Here is a 16,217-nt window from a genome sequence, read left to right on the forward strand (position 1 = left end):
TGAATTGTGATGTAATATCCAAACAAGCAATACTATTCAGAATTAAACCGAATTGCAGGCTAGCTGATTCTAAGACCCTTTACCTGTTTAAGATTATAATCAAACTCAATATTCTTATTATGGTTATAAAACATGAAAAGGATCATGAAATCAGTACTATAGCAAATCCCAGAATACTGTTCTGGGAGTCAAATAGCAAATCATAAGCGAATGGCAGGTGACAGCCCTGAACCAGTGAAAACAGAGGACTTCTGTTTATATCAATACATCCTATTGGGTATCTGTTTAATTCTGTCTGGAATGTCTCTGTGTGTGGTTTGTTTGTTTGTTTGTTTTTTTTTTTTTTTTTTGCTTGACAGTATTAAGGTTTCATTAATGACCCTTGGTGTCCTTCAAGGTTTGGTTACTGTATCTCATATGATACTTGCTGTTGCAAATTCAAATCACAAAATGGTCTCATTCTCCAGCTTAGAGGAGGAGATGGGGGGGGTGGTTTGAGGTGGAGTGGGGTGGGTACTGGGAGATTTCCTTTAAAGATTCATCAAGGGCTGAGATGACAAAGCCAAATAATGTTAATATAATTGCCTGGAATGACTTTTGCATAGTCCTACTTGAGGAACACAGTGGCTGTTCCTCATTACTTTCATATTTACATTACAAAGTCAAGTGCATCAACAAGCCTATATTAACCATATGTTTATATGCTTGTCATGTCCAAAGACCTACATATGTCTGCGTGTGGCTTATAAAAACTGTAAGGGGGAAATAGAGAAAGAAAGTAGGAAAGAGAAGATGTAACCCACAGAGAAACAGGTTAAAATAATTTCCATTACTTTTTTTTTTTTTTTTTTTTCCCCACATCAGTTTCAGCTCTTCCTCAGCGCAGAAGGAGGTTGTGGGTTGCCGAATCGGTGCTGGAATGAAGAGTAATTGAGCTCGAACTGAACCCGAGGCAGCTTTCCCCTCCGGGTGTCATTGCTGCAGCCTCCAGTGCCGGGTCCCTAGTTCCTCAGCCGCTTCCCGGTGCGAAATCGCCTGTGAAGACAGCAAAGCCACCGCAGAAGTTGCCGAGCACAAGACTCCGGAGGCATTGGCTCAGTAACTTTTCACGTCATTTTCTGCTCCGGAGCCCCTTCTCGCCTCTCCGCGCAGCCTTTCCCATTGCAAATCACCAGTGCTCATGGGGCAGGGGAAGAGGAGCTTGCAGCACTGAGCTGAAACCGGACTGAAGCCAGTGATGTCCGGCACCAAATTGAAGGACTCCCCCCCTTGGCGCAACTGGTCATCCGCTTTGGAGCTGAATGAAACTCAAGAGCCCTTTTTAACCCCCACCGACTATGACGACGAGGAATTCCTGCGGTACCTGTGGAGGGAATACCTACACCCGAAAGAATATGAGTGGGTCCTGATCGCTGGGTACATCATCGTGTTCGTGGTGGCTCTTATTGGGAACGTCCTGGGTGAGTCTGGTCTCCGGAAGCCCTCCAGAGGGCTGTCAAGTCCCCTCCACTTCAGGCAGCAAAGGCTCTGAAGACCCCTCCCTCCCTCCCTCTGGGATGCAAACAAAGAGGTCATTGCTCTCTCCTGGGGTGGGGTTTTGTTTAAAAAAAAAAAAAAAAAAAGTTTTCTGATTTTACAAACCAGGACCAAGCCCTGGAATGGTTATTTCTTTTTCGGTGGGGAGAAGGTGGAAACCACGTTTCTTTCGTGAGCTCCTACCTAGGCTACAATCTCCAGGAAAGAGGCAGTGACGGGGATTTCCCTGTGGATTTTATTGAGTGTGGGGAAATTAGTCTTATTTTTGTATAGCATGCCTGGGTGTTTGGGGCGGGGTGATTTCAGGAAGGGAAAAAGCTGGCAGAATGCAAAGCATCTCTAAGGAGCAAGCTCTCAGTTGAAAGAAAGGACTGTGAACTAGGTAGGGTGCCCTTTGGTGAGGAGGTTTAAGCTGTCTGCAGGTGGTAATGAAAGGACTGGGAGTGGAGCCTGAGGCAAAGCAGGGAGGCGCACTCACTCACCAAAGCTGAATTAAATGGGAACCTTGCGGGAGCAGCAAGAGGAGGGGCATGAGACAAAAGTGTCAACGAGATCGCAGTCATTCATCAATCCATTCATTCATTCATCCCAAGCAATAAACAATTTTTTCAGATCATGCTTCATGCGTGTTGCTAGGCTTGGGAAATATATGTAACTACCTTTTTTTTTTTTTTTTTTTTTTTTTGTGAGACCAAGTTAATGCTATGCTCTCTATGTCCATCTAGGTTTGTACGTAATTATGTCCTAGCCCATTTCCCACCTCTGCTGGAGGAGGGAACGCAGTGTGATATGGTTAGTAACAGTTTATTAGGGCAGCTGGAGAATCCGCTAAAAGAAAAAGGAGCTTTAGAAAGGATTGAAGACTTAACATGAATTGTGAATGGAAAGAGCTTGTACCTTGATGAATGGAGAGTGGGAGACTTTCAAAATATAGAGGGCAGTGTGGAGGGAATCTCTACTGAAATGAAGAGATAGGGAAAGCTTGGAGAAGATGCTGTTGATTTTTATTTATACGAAGAAGAGAAAAATAGTGAAGTGAGATAGGCTGGGAGGTTTTGAAGTCAAATGGGAAGAATTTATAGCAGTAATGGGAGATGGCAAGGAACTTATTCAGCACTAATCAGCACTAACTGATTGTTACCTTTTCTCCCCCTTGTGTATCAGTCTGGGAGAAAGCAGTCTCACCAATTCAGCCCATGGAGTAGTTGGTATGATGTGGCTGAGAGTTTGTGATATTCTATAGAAAATTGGTTTATAAGTAATGAGATATAAGAATCTTTTGAGAACTTTAATCTTTTTTTTTTACTTTCAGACTTTTTGATGATTTTTTTAAAGTTTAGTAGAAAGGAAGGCTAGAAAGGAAGATGAAGAAAATGAGTGAGATGAAAATATACATGTTAGAGTTATCTGTTATAAGGATAAGTCTGTTGATGATAATGATTTTTTGTTTCCCTTTTTTGTTGTTGTTGTCATTCATTTTTAGGGTTACAAATATTAATACACAGCCACAAGTATAGAAACATTTTACTGCATTAGGCCAGCACTTAGCACTAGGTGAATATCCATACTTATTGTATGCCAGCCCCTTGACACACACTTTCTCATCTAAACCAAAAAGTAACACATTTGATAGAAGCAAGGCTTAGAGATATGAAGTGACTTGTTAAGAATCATTATTCAGATTCCATTTTACTTCTTATGACCTTGGTCCCAGATTTCTCCATTGATATTCCACTCTAGAATTAGAAAGCATAAAGAAGATTAATTTTTGTCACTGGTTGTTTGCAGCCTATTAAATGTGTTTCCTGTTCTCCCTAGCATCTAAGTCCACTGTTAATAAATTACCATGAGGGGTTAATGGTTTTGCCATTCTCTCCAGCAAAAACCTATCCACAGAGGAATATTATTGCTTTGCAATAAAAATTCGACAACTTCTGCAGGAATAGTTACAAATATTAATTCTTTCCCTTTCCTAATTTTATTTCAGACAGTCTCTGACAAAACTTATTCTTAGCTTTTATTTCATTCTGTGTTTGCATAGACTGCAATGCATAGTTTTCATGTCCTAATTACATAGTTTAAAGGTACATGCTTGCTAGGCTGGGGGATGTCTTAGTTTCAAGAAGGACACTCTTCTACAATATACCTACTTATTTTATAACATCAAGGAAGAAACTACTGTCCACAGCACCAAGTGCTGAAATTATCAATTCCATTCACCTTAAAAAGAAAGATTTACTCAAGTACTCTGCTCTTAAGATATTGACAGCTATTTTCCTCAGGACTGAGAAACAAATTGTCTCTAGCTGAACTGAAATCCATTCTTTACTGACATATTCCCTGAAAGTTGATGAGGTTTAAGTCTGACATTTAAACAAATGAGCAGTGTCATTACTCACAGACAACTTCCTGCTCTTTGATGTCACTGTCAAATTTGCAAAATGGATTAGATTGAGAATTGCTTTTTGCCCCTCTACTATAAGTAATTTTATGCATAGAATGGCAGGACAAGAGATCATATTATTCATGCAAGATAAAGAGGCAACATTAGGTATGAAGGTGAAATACCACAGTGTAGACAGCAGATGTAATCACTGATGCTTCAGTCCATTCATTATTTTCATTTTCATGTCATTGACTACTTGGAATATATCAACATTGCTGGACTCACAAATATAATGTAATAAGTTTAAAGTCATTTCCTCCACAGTGCCCTATTGTTAAGTGATATAGTAGGATATGCCCTGAAAAGAATGACAAAATCTTAATTTTCCACACCTTTATTTCTTCTCCATAAGTCCTTTTCTTTTACTATATCTCCCCATAGCTATCAGATGTTTCTTTCAGAAACAATGCAGTATCCTGGAAACATGTGACAAAAGTCATTCAAAATAAGACAAAAAATTACATGAAAATTCATTAGTGAATGCATTTTAATAGAAGATACTTTGATGTCTAAATATAGAATTTCAAGTATTAGGAGGGAAGAATTTCAAGTCTTAGGAGTTTCAGCATTCTTTTGGAAGGATGCTCTTTCTAGTGCTTGCAAAGTCATGTCCCAAATAACCTTTTCTGTAGCAAGTCTTGTACTATAGCCATGTAGATGTATCCAATTTATCCAATTATTTGGCAAATGTATATTTGAGCAATATTATGTTTTGTTTTTTTTTTTTAATCTTTGTGTGTGTGTGTGTGTGTGTGTGTTGGGGACTTTTGAGGAGAGTCAAAGGAAATATATCTGAAGTAATTCCTACTTCTTATTTCTTGAACTAAAACTAAAAGATGGGTTTCCAATTAGTTCAAACATGGTATAAATAGAGAAAATGAGTTGCTCTTTCACTCTCTTATTTGTGCATTTTAAAGATATGATTTTCATTGGAATGCTTCTATATTCTCTGTTTTTGTTTTGACATGCAAAATGAGGAGCAGATTCAATAAATATTAACAGTCTGATTGTGCTTCTTGTTTCTTATAGGCCAATAGTAAGTTATTGAGCTCTCCAAGTCTTCACAATTGAAAGTAAATGTTGATAATGTCTACCTTGTAGAAATATTATGATGATATAATAGATCTCCTCTATATAGGTAAAAGCCTATATACACAGATATATGTCTGTGTATATATGTGTGTGCGTATTTTTTCTTGATGCATAGTGTACACTAAATTGCAACTTTTATCTTTTCATTTCTTTCATGTTTGTGTTGAAATCTCTCTTGATGAAATTAACAATCAATTTCTGTGCCCATGAGCAATCTCTAGCTCAATAGCTCTTTATGATCGCTACTGTAGCCTTTTTTTTTCAGTTGTGTGTTCTCCTTAATAGCATTTAATAATATGGAGCTTACACATGTTATTGTCCCTGTACTTAGCAACTTCTTCACTTCCATAGGGGTCTAGTGCTTATATGCTACCTAAAATCACCTTCCCGCCTCTCTGTGTACATCATTCCTTTCATTATAACTTGTTCTCATTTTTGCTCATTGTAATTTGCTGGGTTCCATTCACTCAAGAATTTTTGAGTTCTTGATTGGCCTATCACTAATAATGATTTAAATAACATAGAAACACACTCAGTAGGTTTTTTAAAACTCAGTGACATACATTATCTGTCAAGGAATTTACATAGCATCACAGTAAAGTAAAACTGAGTAGGTGGGTGGGGGAATATCTGTGAAGAGTTAAATTGCCATATCTTAGGTCCCAGATATGAAAATGTGAAAGTTTCAAGTTCCTGCGATTCCGAAGTCTAAGAGACATTTCTTTTCTACTTCTCTGAATACCCAACTCAATTCTGTATGTATTTGCAAGCTCACCCTTCCTGTCCAGGAAGCAGAGAGAAGTTGGAGAAAACACTTCACTTGCTCCTGTCAAGACCGGGTAGAAGACATGAATCATGACTATAAAATGTAATAATGGCCATTATATTTTGAATATGTGTGTTTTTCATTATGGAATGCAAAACATACTTATCTGAATGACAGTTAAACTGACTCCTCCACATTTTTGCTAAAACCATAGCCTCTCAGTTTTATGTAATATAATTAATTATGTTTTTAACTTGAACTGGGTCCAGGTGATAAGTTTTTAAATGGCTGTCTGATAGATAACAGCAACATTTATCACAGACAGACAATAATGAGATAATATGAATTACTAATAGTTTAAATGTAATGTGTTTTCCTGTATTTGAAAAAAATTAAGAAAAAATGAAATGATTCTAATTAAAAAAAATCTAGCACTTAAATGGAAATACAGTATCCTAATTTTTAAACATTTGCTTCAGCTTAGTAGAGTTGCATATTTATTTTATATATTAATATGAATATTCCTTAATTTGTGTTTTAGAGTACATTTGCAAATCATAACATTGCAGTTATGTTTGCATTTCAAAATCTCTGAATTTTCATGCAACTCTTCAACTTTCAAGAGTATCCACCACTGTCATTAATTCATTGATGAAAGATCATTCCATCTTGCTATGGCAAAATAATGCAAATTTCATTAAATAATAGCTCAACAATATGGAATAGTATGGTTTGCTTTAGCAAATAGTATGGTATGCTTTAGCAAATTACTTGTGGTGGGGGAAACTGAGCACATTCATGTCTAGGTCCTCTTCTTATGACAAAGGAAATAAATAACATTTATTCACTACTATGTGCCAGGCCTGAGTACCAGAGACTACAAAGCAGGTTTGTATTTTATTGATGCTTCACAACAAAGTTCTAACAAGGAGATTAATAACTTTGTTTTACAAAATAAAAACATTACATTTTAAAAGTTATGTTAACTTTTTCTAAAGTTTAGTCAGACAGTAGGTGACAGCACCAAGCTTCAAATATGGATTTATCACATTACATGGTCTGTCTGTGTCCCTTTACGTCATCCTGTCTCTCTCCCTGTCTTCTAATCCTGACAGAACAGAAAAGAAAGAGTTGAAATGCTGCTTAGGTGCGTGCTCTAGATGATTTGGAGTGTTCTGGCATGATGCCACACTACTTCTCTGGTAGACGACAGTGTCCAGCTAGAATGAGCTCATTTGATAAGCGGATCAAGGTTAGACTAGGGTTACTTTACAAGAGAAAATTTCAAGGTAAAATATGCTTTTGCCAGTTCAGGGAGTGACTCATTGGATAAATGCTAAATAATTGTCACCAAGGATTATTTTGTTATTGAAAGTGCAGTCTTTAGTCAATATTACACCCAAGGACTTGAACATGTAATACCTCAAGTAATCTAAAGATATTTTTACCTCTTTTGGTTTTTCACTTTTACACTTTATTATTTTTTCTAATATAATTAATGTTAACTTTCAAAAATCATGTTTCTATTGATTTGATTGAATATATTATCCTTTAGAGCACATGCTAGAGTTCCTTGAGAAAAATGGTTTTGTATAGTTCCAAACAGGCATTACCAGACACACCAGACATCAAATGATGTTTGCACACTGACAGTAAAACACACTGAAATGATATTAGGTGGAATGCATGATCTATATAATCAATTGTTTAAATAATTGACTCATAGGACTGAATTTATTCATTTACCTTTGTTTTCAGTGATTGATGATCTCTTAATGAAGTATGGATTGGTTATATATTTAAAAGAGCATTAAATTTTTTTCCAGGGTAACTGTTTTCTCATAAACAGACTGTTCATTGTGGGTTAGAGTGTGCTAATATATGTATTTGAAGAGATGTGACGCATACCTATGGATCATAGACTGTATTTGAAAACCATGTTGCCTCACACACAAACACACACACAAAGTTGCTTTCAACCTCAAGTATATATGGACAGTGTCTAACATTTATATAGTATTTTATTCTTCAGAAGACATTGTTACGAATACTGCCTCATTCATCTTACAAGCTAGATCTTGTTTAATTTTTAAAAAATATCAAATACTTGAAGTATCAAAGAGGATATGTCAGCCTGAAAAAAGCTTGCCAATTTCCTACATTCCAAGAGGCCAGAATGAGGATGCTAATGTCCTGTGTGACCTTTAGCTCTGGCGTCTTTGATATCTGACTTTGTCAAGATTTTGAGTACAGACTTACATTATCTGAATTTATGAACCTGGTAAAAAAGAAAATTTTAAAAATTCTAGTGTCTTGATTAAAAATAGGGAGGTACTCCCAGAGCTCCTAAAATTCTTGAGGCGCTTTCAAATACCACTGTCTCCCATGTAGGCTGATGAACATGAAGAGCTGAATAACTGAGGTCTGGGATAGTAAAAATTAAAAATTGAATTCTCACTGGTCTTCATATCATGAAAGTTTATTTATTGCTTATTATTTAAGGTGGTCTGGAGAGTCTGTTTTATCTCGTGACTCCTAGTCCAAGTGTCCTGTGTATTTTATGTACCACCCTTGCATATTCCCTTCCTATATTGTGCCACAATTGATTTGGATAAACAAGAGCATACAACATAATTATGTCACATTCAAGATTATGTTATAAAAAGTGATATCCTGCTCCTAAAGGCCCATTCTTTCTCTTGCTCTTGAATTCTTTGCTCTGGGGGGGGGGGGGAGGTTTTTTATGAGCAGCCCATGTGCTGAGGAATTGAAATATCTAACCAGCACCACAGAGGAAATGAGTCCTGTTAACAACCACATTTATGATCTTGGGGCAAATCCTACAACCAAGTTGAACCTTAAGTGCAGTAGTATTTTCTCTGCACCCCAAGATGATTGCAACTTAATGACAGACTCTGAAACAGAACTATCTAACTAAACTTCTCAAAGTTTTCCTGAATTTTTCAAAGCTATTAGACCATAAATGTTTGTTGTTTTAAATTTAGGATAAATTGCTATAGAGACCCTGATGCTATCATGACCAGAGAATAATGAACTGGACAAGATACACCTTTGTCAAATGTCAACACTTGTCAGTCATGCCCAGTCATTTGGCCCAAACCGACCACATTGTATCAGCATCATTCAAACTGCAAGCAAGGATAGAAAGTGTAAGTGAAAACTGTTTTTGTAGCAGAAATCATATAAAAGTTTTATTTCATTATTTTTTTAACTTCTGTAGATTTAGAGAAAGAGCATTTAGAGAAATCAGGTACCAAACTGCACAAAGGTAAATAAACTGATAGGTATACACATTCCACATTTTAGTTCTCAATTAACTTTTAACATTGGGAGACTTTGTCATCAAGATAACAGAAACCAAGGAACCAACATTGCAATTGAAGAGACAGACTTATTAACAGATAATCTCCGTAAATTGTGGCAAGTATACTGATAGATGGGTATACAGGGTATAGTAGAAGCATATAAGAAGGACACTTAGCGGGTGATTTGGTGATGGGAAGCCCACCAGCATTACAACTGAGATGGAAAAAAGGCACAAAATGATGAAAAAAAAACCCAAAACATAGTATTTTACAAAGTGATACATACATACATACATACATACATACATACATACATACATACATACATACATAAATAGCAGGGCACTTAGTTCCATTTGGGGGATTTGAGAAGGCTCTAGGAGATGATATCTAACATGAGTCTCAATTCATAAATTCTGCTACACAGCAGAAGATAATTCAGTAATAATTTTCTAAGCAGAGAAAACAACATGAGCAAAACCAAAGAGGTGAAATTGCATGGCACCATGAAAAGAATGTTAACCAATCAGGTAGGTTACTCCAGTGCAGATGAGGAGTTTAGGGATGAGACCGGCACATTAGATTAAAGCTGGGTTATGGGAAGCTTGTGTAACATTCCTAAGATCTTAGCTGGCTTTGACACTGTCTTTTAGAGGGAGACCTAAAATAGTTTAATGCTAGTGCTTTCATGAGCTTACTTTGGGGTAAAGAATAAACCCAAAGGGAGAAATGTAAGTGTAAATTTTCACACTGGGGTTTGTGTCTTGTTTAGGGCTTATATAATTAAGCCTACCTTCATTGGGGAAAAACATAGTAAAATATTTAACCAAAAATCCCTTTATTATTACTCTAGAAGTGCTATACAGCACTTAGAAAAGAAGAAAAGGAGGCAAGAAAAGGAAGAAGAAAGAAGAAGGAAAAAGAAAGTCAACAAAATTAGGAAAACCTATTTTTGTGTTACTGAATATTTAAATTTGAGTAGTAATTTCTGTTTAAAATAATCTTTCATATTTCATAAAGATATATTTTTAATTCTTGTATGCGATAACTGTTTTAATATTTTCCCAGTATTCTAGACAGCTTTTCATTGAAATCATTTTACAAACAACTTAGTTGAGAGCTTATAGTGGGTCACTGTATTCTGAATCATCATTTTAGCCTTTTGACACATTAAGATTCATATTACATTGAACACAAGAGATGAAAAGTGAGATATTGTGAAAATATTAATATTTTCTGAATAACTACCTTATTTTTACTCCTAATTATTTGTAACTCTCTAAATATGCTCCTTTGAAAAGTTATCATAAATGACATTTTGTCATTCAAATAATCAATGATGATACGACACTGAGCCTCAGACAAGCCTTTTGGGGTTTGTAAGGAACGTGTCTCTACAGGTTGACAGGTAATAGTACAAAATTTCAAAACCTATGATTAGTTTATATGTTGTTCCTAACTCACATTGGTAATATAATAGTTATTTAAAATAATAATATTATTTTTCTAGATTTCAGTGTATTTTTATTCCTACTCAATGCCTCTAAAATCAACTTATAAAACAGAAAGTTTCCAACTATTTAGTGCCTTGATTTTATCACAGCATTGCTAGAAATGGGGTCAGAAAGTCACTGCCTATAATATTTTTTTTTTCATCAGTTAAGAATGAATTTGATGAGTCATCCACTTTGCTAGATAACTGCATTGCTTATAAATATCATTCTGAAGCCAATTTGTCTTTCTTAAAATGTGCACATACTAATCTTTCTTTAAGGGAAGTAAAGAAGTAGGGTTAAGTGTTTGTGAAACCGTTTTGTCATTGGGTGAAACCAATTCCAGTTTTTTTTCCTAAAAATATCAATAAACTTAGTCTCCCTAATTAGAATACTTAACACAAAGTTCCCCAACTTTGGAAAGCTCAAAAGACAAACACAAACAGGAAAAAAGCTTTACAGTTATTGAAACATTAACATCCTTGAGCTTACTCTATATTTAAGACACCAGAAAGCCTAGAAAACCCTTGTTCTTTGAAGTCATCAGAGATGGTGATGGTGACTCATAGATTCCTGAAAGCCAGTAAGATTACCCTAGTTTATAAATGTATATATTTTGTTTCCTCCAGGCATTATGACTTTGCAGATGTTCATGAACAAGAAGCCAAACTCAGTAGAAAAGTAGAAAATATTAAGTTCTGAATTTAAAAACACCTTTAAAAAACTGTATGTGTACTCACATGCATATACATTTGGAGGACTGCATTATAAAGTTAATAAGCTTTTAACACAGGCTACACTTTTTTATGCAAGATTAAGAAGCTATTATTTAAACTTACAAATATCAAAATCTGCATATCAGGTCTTGACTTTCCTAAAGTCAAAAGTTTCAACTGTCTCCTGAGTAAATGAAGTAGCCTTTGAGGAAGTAAAAAAAGAGAAACAGACTATAGATGAATAAGTTCTTGAATTAGAATTTATATAGGGAACATCCTTCAGTGATTGATCATTGTAGCATAATTTGAGTTCCTTGAATAAATAGCCCAATATATTCCTGCTTTAGGATTGTGACAATTTCTAAACTCTTTAACCCTTTCATGACAACTTTTGTTCAGGGCACATGTCACATCTTCAGAGAAGGTATCATAGAAAGAACATGTGAATCACTGCCTCCCTCCTGTACTTCGATGCTATCCCATTTTATTTTTGTCATAAAGTTAAATACTATTTGAAACCATATTTCTGACTTGCTTATTAATGTCCCCTTGTTTCCCACACATAAATTTTAAGTTCCACAAGAGTGTCCTTTTTATTTACATGCTTTTCTCCACTACCTAGAACAGAGCCTGGAGCACAGCATGCAGCAATTTTTTAGCTACCAAATGAATTAAAGTATTCTACTTTTACCAAAAGGAATACTTTAGATAAAAGTGGGTATTTTTAAAATAAAACATTGTAGGCTATAAATGTCTTCTACATAAAAAATTAAAATAAAACCTGTTATTTAACCTTTGTGATAATTATGATCAACACATTAAGGAACCCATACATTAAGATAAGTGTTATATAATGACTAAAGTAATAATTATGGGAGATCATTTGGTAAATCTCACCCAGCACTGGGATTCCTTGCACATTACCATAAAACTACTTTGTTATTCTCATGAAAAGTATGTGATATTTACAAACTGGCAGTTTTTTTTTTTAATTTTTCAGTTTCCTGGAGGAAGCTTATCCCAAGATCCCTTCAGTAGCATGCTTTATTTCTAAAGTAATTGATAACATGTAATATTCAAAACCCTTATTTAACTTCTTTGCTTCGAATTAATTTTTAGATTTTTATGTTTTAATAAAAATCTAAGAAAGTATTTGAGGTAAGAGAGTAGAGACTGAATGTGCCATGACTGTGTTTCTACAGCAAACATGGCCTGCTGTGTTCCCACTAAGCCCAGGATGTTTCAGAAATGCCCAGAGTTTTAATGTTAGCATCCTTTGTAATCGCCTTCAGTGTCAGTGAATTATAACAATTCTGGTTAACTAGGTGGTGCAAAAAACTGAAAAAAAATAGATAATAACCATACTCTTTGGTAGAACAAAAAAATCAGTGCTGATAATAAAGGATAGTTTTAGAAACTTAATGAATGAACAATATACCTTTTAACCAACTGTGGTCCTTAGTTGTTGAAAGAGCTCTCAAATGATAAACTTTAAAAAATAAAAGTGAAATCTTACCCAAAGATCAGGGAGGTATTGCTAGTTCTAGCAAACCCTTGGCCATAAATGGACCAATTTTATCAATAATTCTCCTTATTGTGAATAGCAGTGGTATTTACTAGGTTTGGAGGAATTTTACTAATACTCTCATTACATAACAAGACCATTTGTCATCAGTTGTCTTAGTTAATCCTAGAACAACATGTACGATAGGCTTGTTAATTTTTCCTGTTTCCTAAATGATGACATTCTGCACTATACAACTGCTAATTGTGTTAAATGTTTGAATAGCTTCATATATGGTCACTTGGTACCCTCATTCCAGGGTAACAAGTCGATGCAGAGTTTTTTCTCCTTTTCTACTCCAATATTCTAATTATTCAAACTTATTGATGATTCTGGTCAATATCTTAAGAAATCAACACATTAAAGTATTATATAATACTCAGTTAATGATTATGGGAGATCATGATAGTATTTGTGTGAGCATAGCATGTTGAATATTATGATGTTTGTAATTTATACAGGAAACAAATTCTTATGCACATTTTCTGATAAACATGACTCAAAAGGACTTGAGTTTCGTAAATAGTCATCAACATATCACTGATCTGTAACTCAGAGTAGGTTCCTGGCCATAGAAACTAGAGGAGAAGAAGAGAAACAGCACAAGTCAACTCTGGCATCGATTTTATCTCCTGGCAAATAGATCTTCGCAAGACTTCTCTGAGTGCTGAGTCATGATCAGCAACAATGGAAATATCTAGATTGATATTTGAAATCATGCAAATATCTTTATCATCCAGATAAAGGGAAAATGAAAACAGAAACAAAAAAACAGTACAGAGAAGCAGATGGCTCTGTCCAACTGTAGCAACAGAGATTAACACACAGAAAATAAAGTAGCTAGAATCAACACACTGGTTTTCTAGGACTTATCTAATTTGGAGCTATTTCCTTGTTTTATTTCATTCAGCAAATATTTATTGAACACCCATGACATGTAATCTGTTCTATTACATTCTGTAGAGGAAATACAGAAGTGAATGGGCATGGTTCTTACCTACAAGGAATTTCTAATCTTGTGGGAGAGACTATCATGTAAACATTGGACTATAGATAGATTATTGAAGGGGTTTATGGTAAGTGTTAGAATTTAAAAACATAAGAGTTGGACTTTACTTGGTGTAGGATGCTGACAAAATGGGATTTAAAATGTTGTTGACATGTAAGTATAATTTTGAAAAGTTCCAAAGAGCAAGAAAATTTGGCCTGTGTTGCTGGATTTATGATGATTGCAGTTATGTAAATAACTATGCTTAAGAAGTCATTGAGATTTCAATAAAACATGACCTTTTTATGTTTCTCATGTACTTCTCTGGGTAATCCCAAGCAAAATAGACTTCAAGTTATTTTCACTAACTTTTGAACTGCTATCATGGTCTTTATATTTCCGTAGTCTTGCCTGTAATGTTACATCATGGTGGATAGGATTTTAAAAAGTTTGAAATTATGGTGATTATAGCTGAGGAGGTATGAATCTATACCTCTGAATCATATATAGTGATTAAACCAATGTAATCTCAAAATGTTTTAAATCCCTGGAGTTAAGATGAAGTTATTTCTAATATTTCAGATACCCAAAGGAGGATGGTTTTCAGACAATGGTAAGAATAGGTTGGTGCTCTAAATACTAGGAAGCTAGGTAGGACCCCACTGAGGTTCAGGAAAGTGAATATGAAGTTAAAGCCAAGGTGGTGAAGTTGAATGTTGGGGGAGGGGCGGGAAATGTGTGAAATTAATCAGAAGAGAAAATAATTTGCTGGTGAGTAGAAGTTTTTCTTAAGGAAAGTCCAGGGATTGGCTTGTTTTTTCATTAACATAGAAAATACAGAAAGCCAGTCAAGGTCCTGAGTAGAGGGCTATACCTTAGGCAGCTGAGTCTGAGTTATCAGAGGAGTACTGTGTGGAGCTGTTGAGGAGAAAGTATGCTTGTTCCTTTATGTGCCATTCACAGTTATTTTGCTGCTCTCAGATAGTTTTCTTTTTGGTTATGCAAGCAATATTTTCAATTTATGTGAGTATTATTTAGACAGTGTCTGCTGGAATAATTAAAAACATACAAAGGAATGTAATTGTCTTATTGGGCACATCAAGTAGCAAGGCCTTTTTAGCAATACTAAATGAATCAATTAATTTAAAAAACTTACTGTCCCCTCTCTGGAGGTGTAAGGGGTTAAGTCAGCACTATGAAGCTATCCGCAGCCACTGCCGCACAAGTTTGATTCTAGCCAAGAAGCTGACCCATATGGTGCAGTAAATCTCTCTTGTCTCACCTGCTGCACCCCTCAGCAGCATATTTCAGTAAATCTGCCTGTTCTGCCCCCAACTCAGTGTCTGCAACCCCGTACCTGTGGGCTACACCACAGCTTTTATATGCATAAATAAATTTTTAAAAATTTAAAACTTATTGTATGTTGATAACAGCAAACAAAATAGACAAGGCTCTTTCCCTCAGCAAATGTGTATTCTCGTAGTGATAATTAGGATATATCTTTCCAGAAGAACCAATGAGATTGGCTGATGGATTGCATTTAAAGAAGAGAGGGGAGGGTAGTCAACATTTTTATGCCATATCAATGGACAGTTGTGTCCCTTATTGAGTTGTTGGAGTCTGGTAGAGTAGCAGGTTTGAAAGGGAAAAAGTCAAGTTTTATTTTGGACATTTTAACTTTGAGATGGTACAGGTAGATGTATGGTAAAATTTGAATGTAAAATCAGATATTTATGTAAGAAGTCCAACTAGGAGGAAAAAGCCTAGAACATCTAATCATATTTTATATCCATATTTTTAATATTCGTTGTATTCCTCATAGATATGAAAGAGTAAAGGAGAAATAGTGAGTTTTCATTCATAGTTAATAGGTATCTTTCTCACATTATTTTACTTTTGACTTTCTCTTTTATCAGGTCAACACAACTATATTTGCTTAAAACTTGAAATGGGTCATCTTTAATGGTGTATTAAAAAACAACAACAACAACAAAAAAAAAAACTGGGATACATGATAATATAATTTTACCTCAGAACCCATGCCTGACTGACTGAGTTAGAACTTCAGGAGCAGTACTTGAGTCGTTTCCTTCTTAAGTCCCTAGAAGACTGAATTTCCTCCATAGAAAAAAATAAAAGGAAGCATTCTATTCTTTCACGGACACTAATTTGAAAGCCAGATGCTTTTACGTTTGACATAAATTCAATTGTGTCAATAAAGAGCTTCCAGTGTTAAATCAAAGGACCTGCTTTGAAATGGGATTGAGCAGAAAATTAAGAAAATACAATA

At 35.2% G+C, this 16,217-nt stretch overlaps 1 protein-coding gene across 1 annotated transcript in view; it reads left to right on the top strand.

Moving 5' to 3' along the window:
- Positions 1-16,217, top strand: part of HCRTR2 (hypocretin (orexin) receptor 2) — a 112,984-nt gene that overhangs the window by 22,656 nt on the left and 74,111 nt on the right. Inside the window, exon 4 of the mRNA XM_004673583.1 lies at positions 865-1,460. Coding sequence (XP_004673640.1) covers positions 1,238-1,460 — 223 coding nt within the window. The 5' untranslated portion in view covers positions 865-1,237. The remainder of the gene's footprint in view (positions 1-864; positions 1,461-16,217) is intronic.

This window comes from Condylura cristata, unplaced genomic scaffold (genome assembly GCF_000260355.1).
Source record: "Condylura cristata isolate star-nosed mole 26May11 unplaced genomic scaffold, ConCri1.0 scaffold00001, whole genome shotgun sequence".
In the NCBI taxonomy this organism is placed as follows: Eukaryota; Metazoa; Chordata; class Mammalia; order Eulipotyphla; family Talpidae; genus Condylura; species Condylura cristata.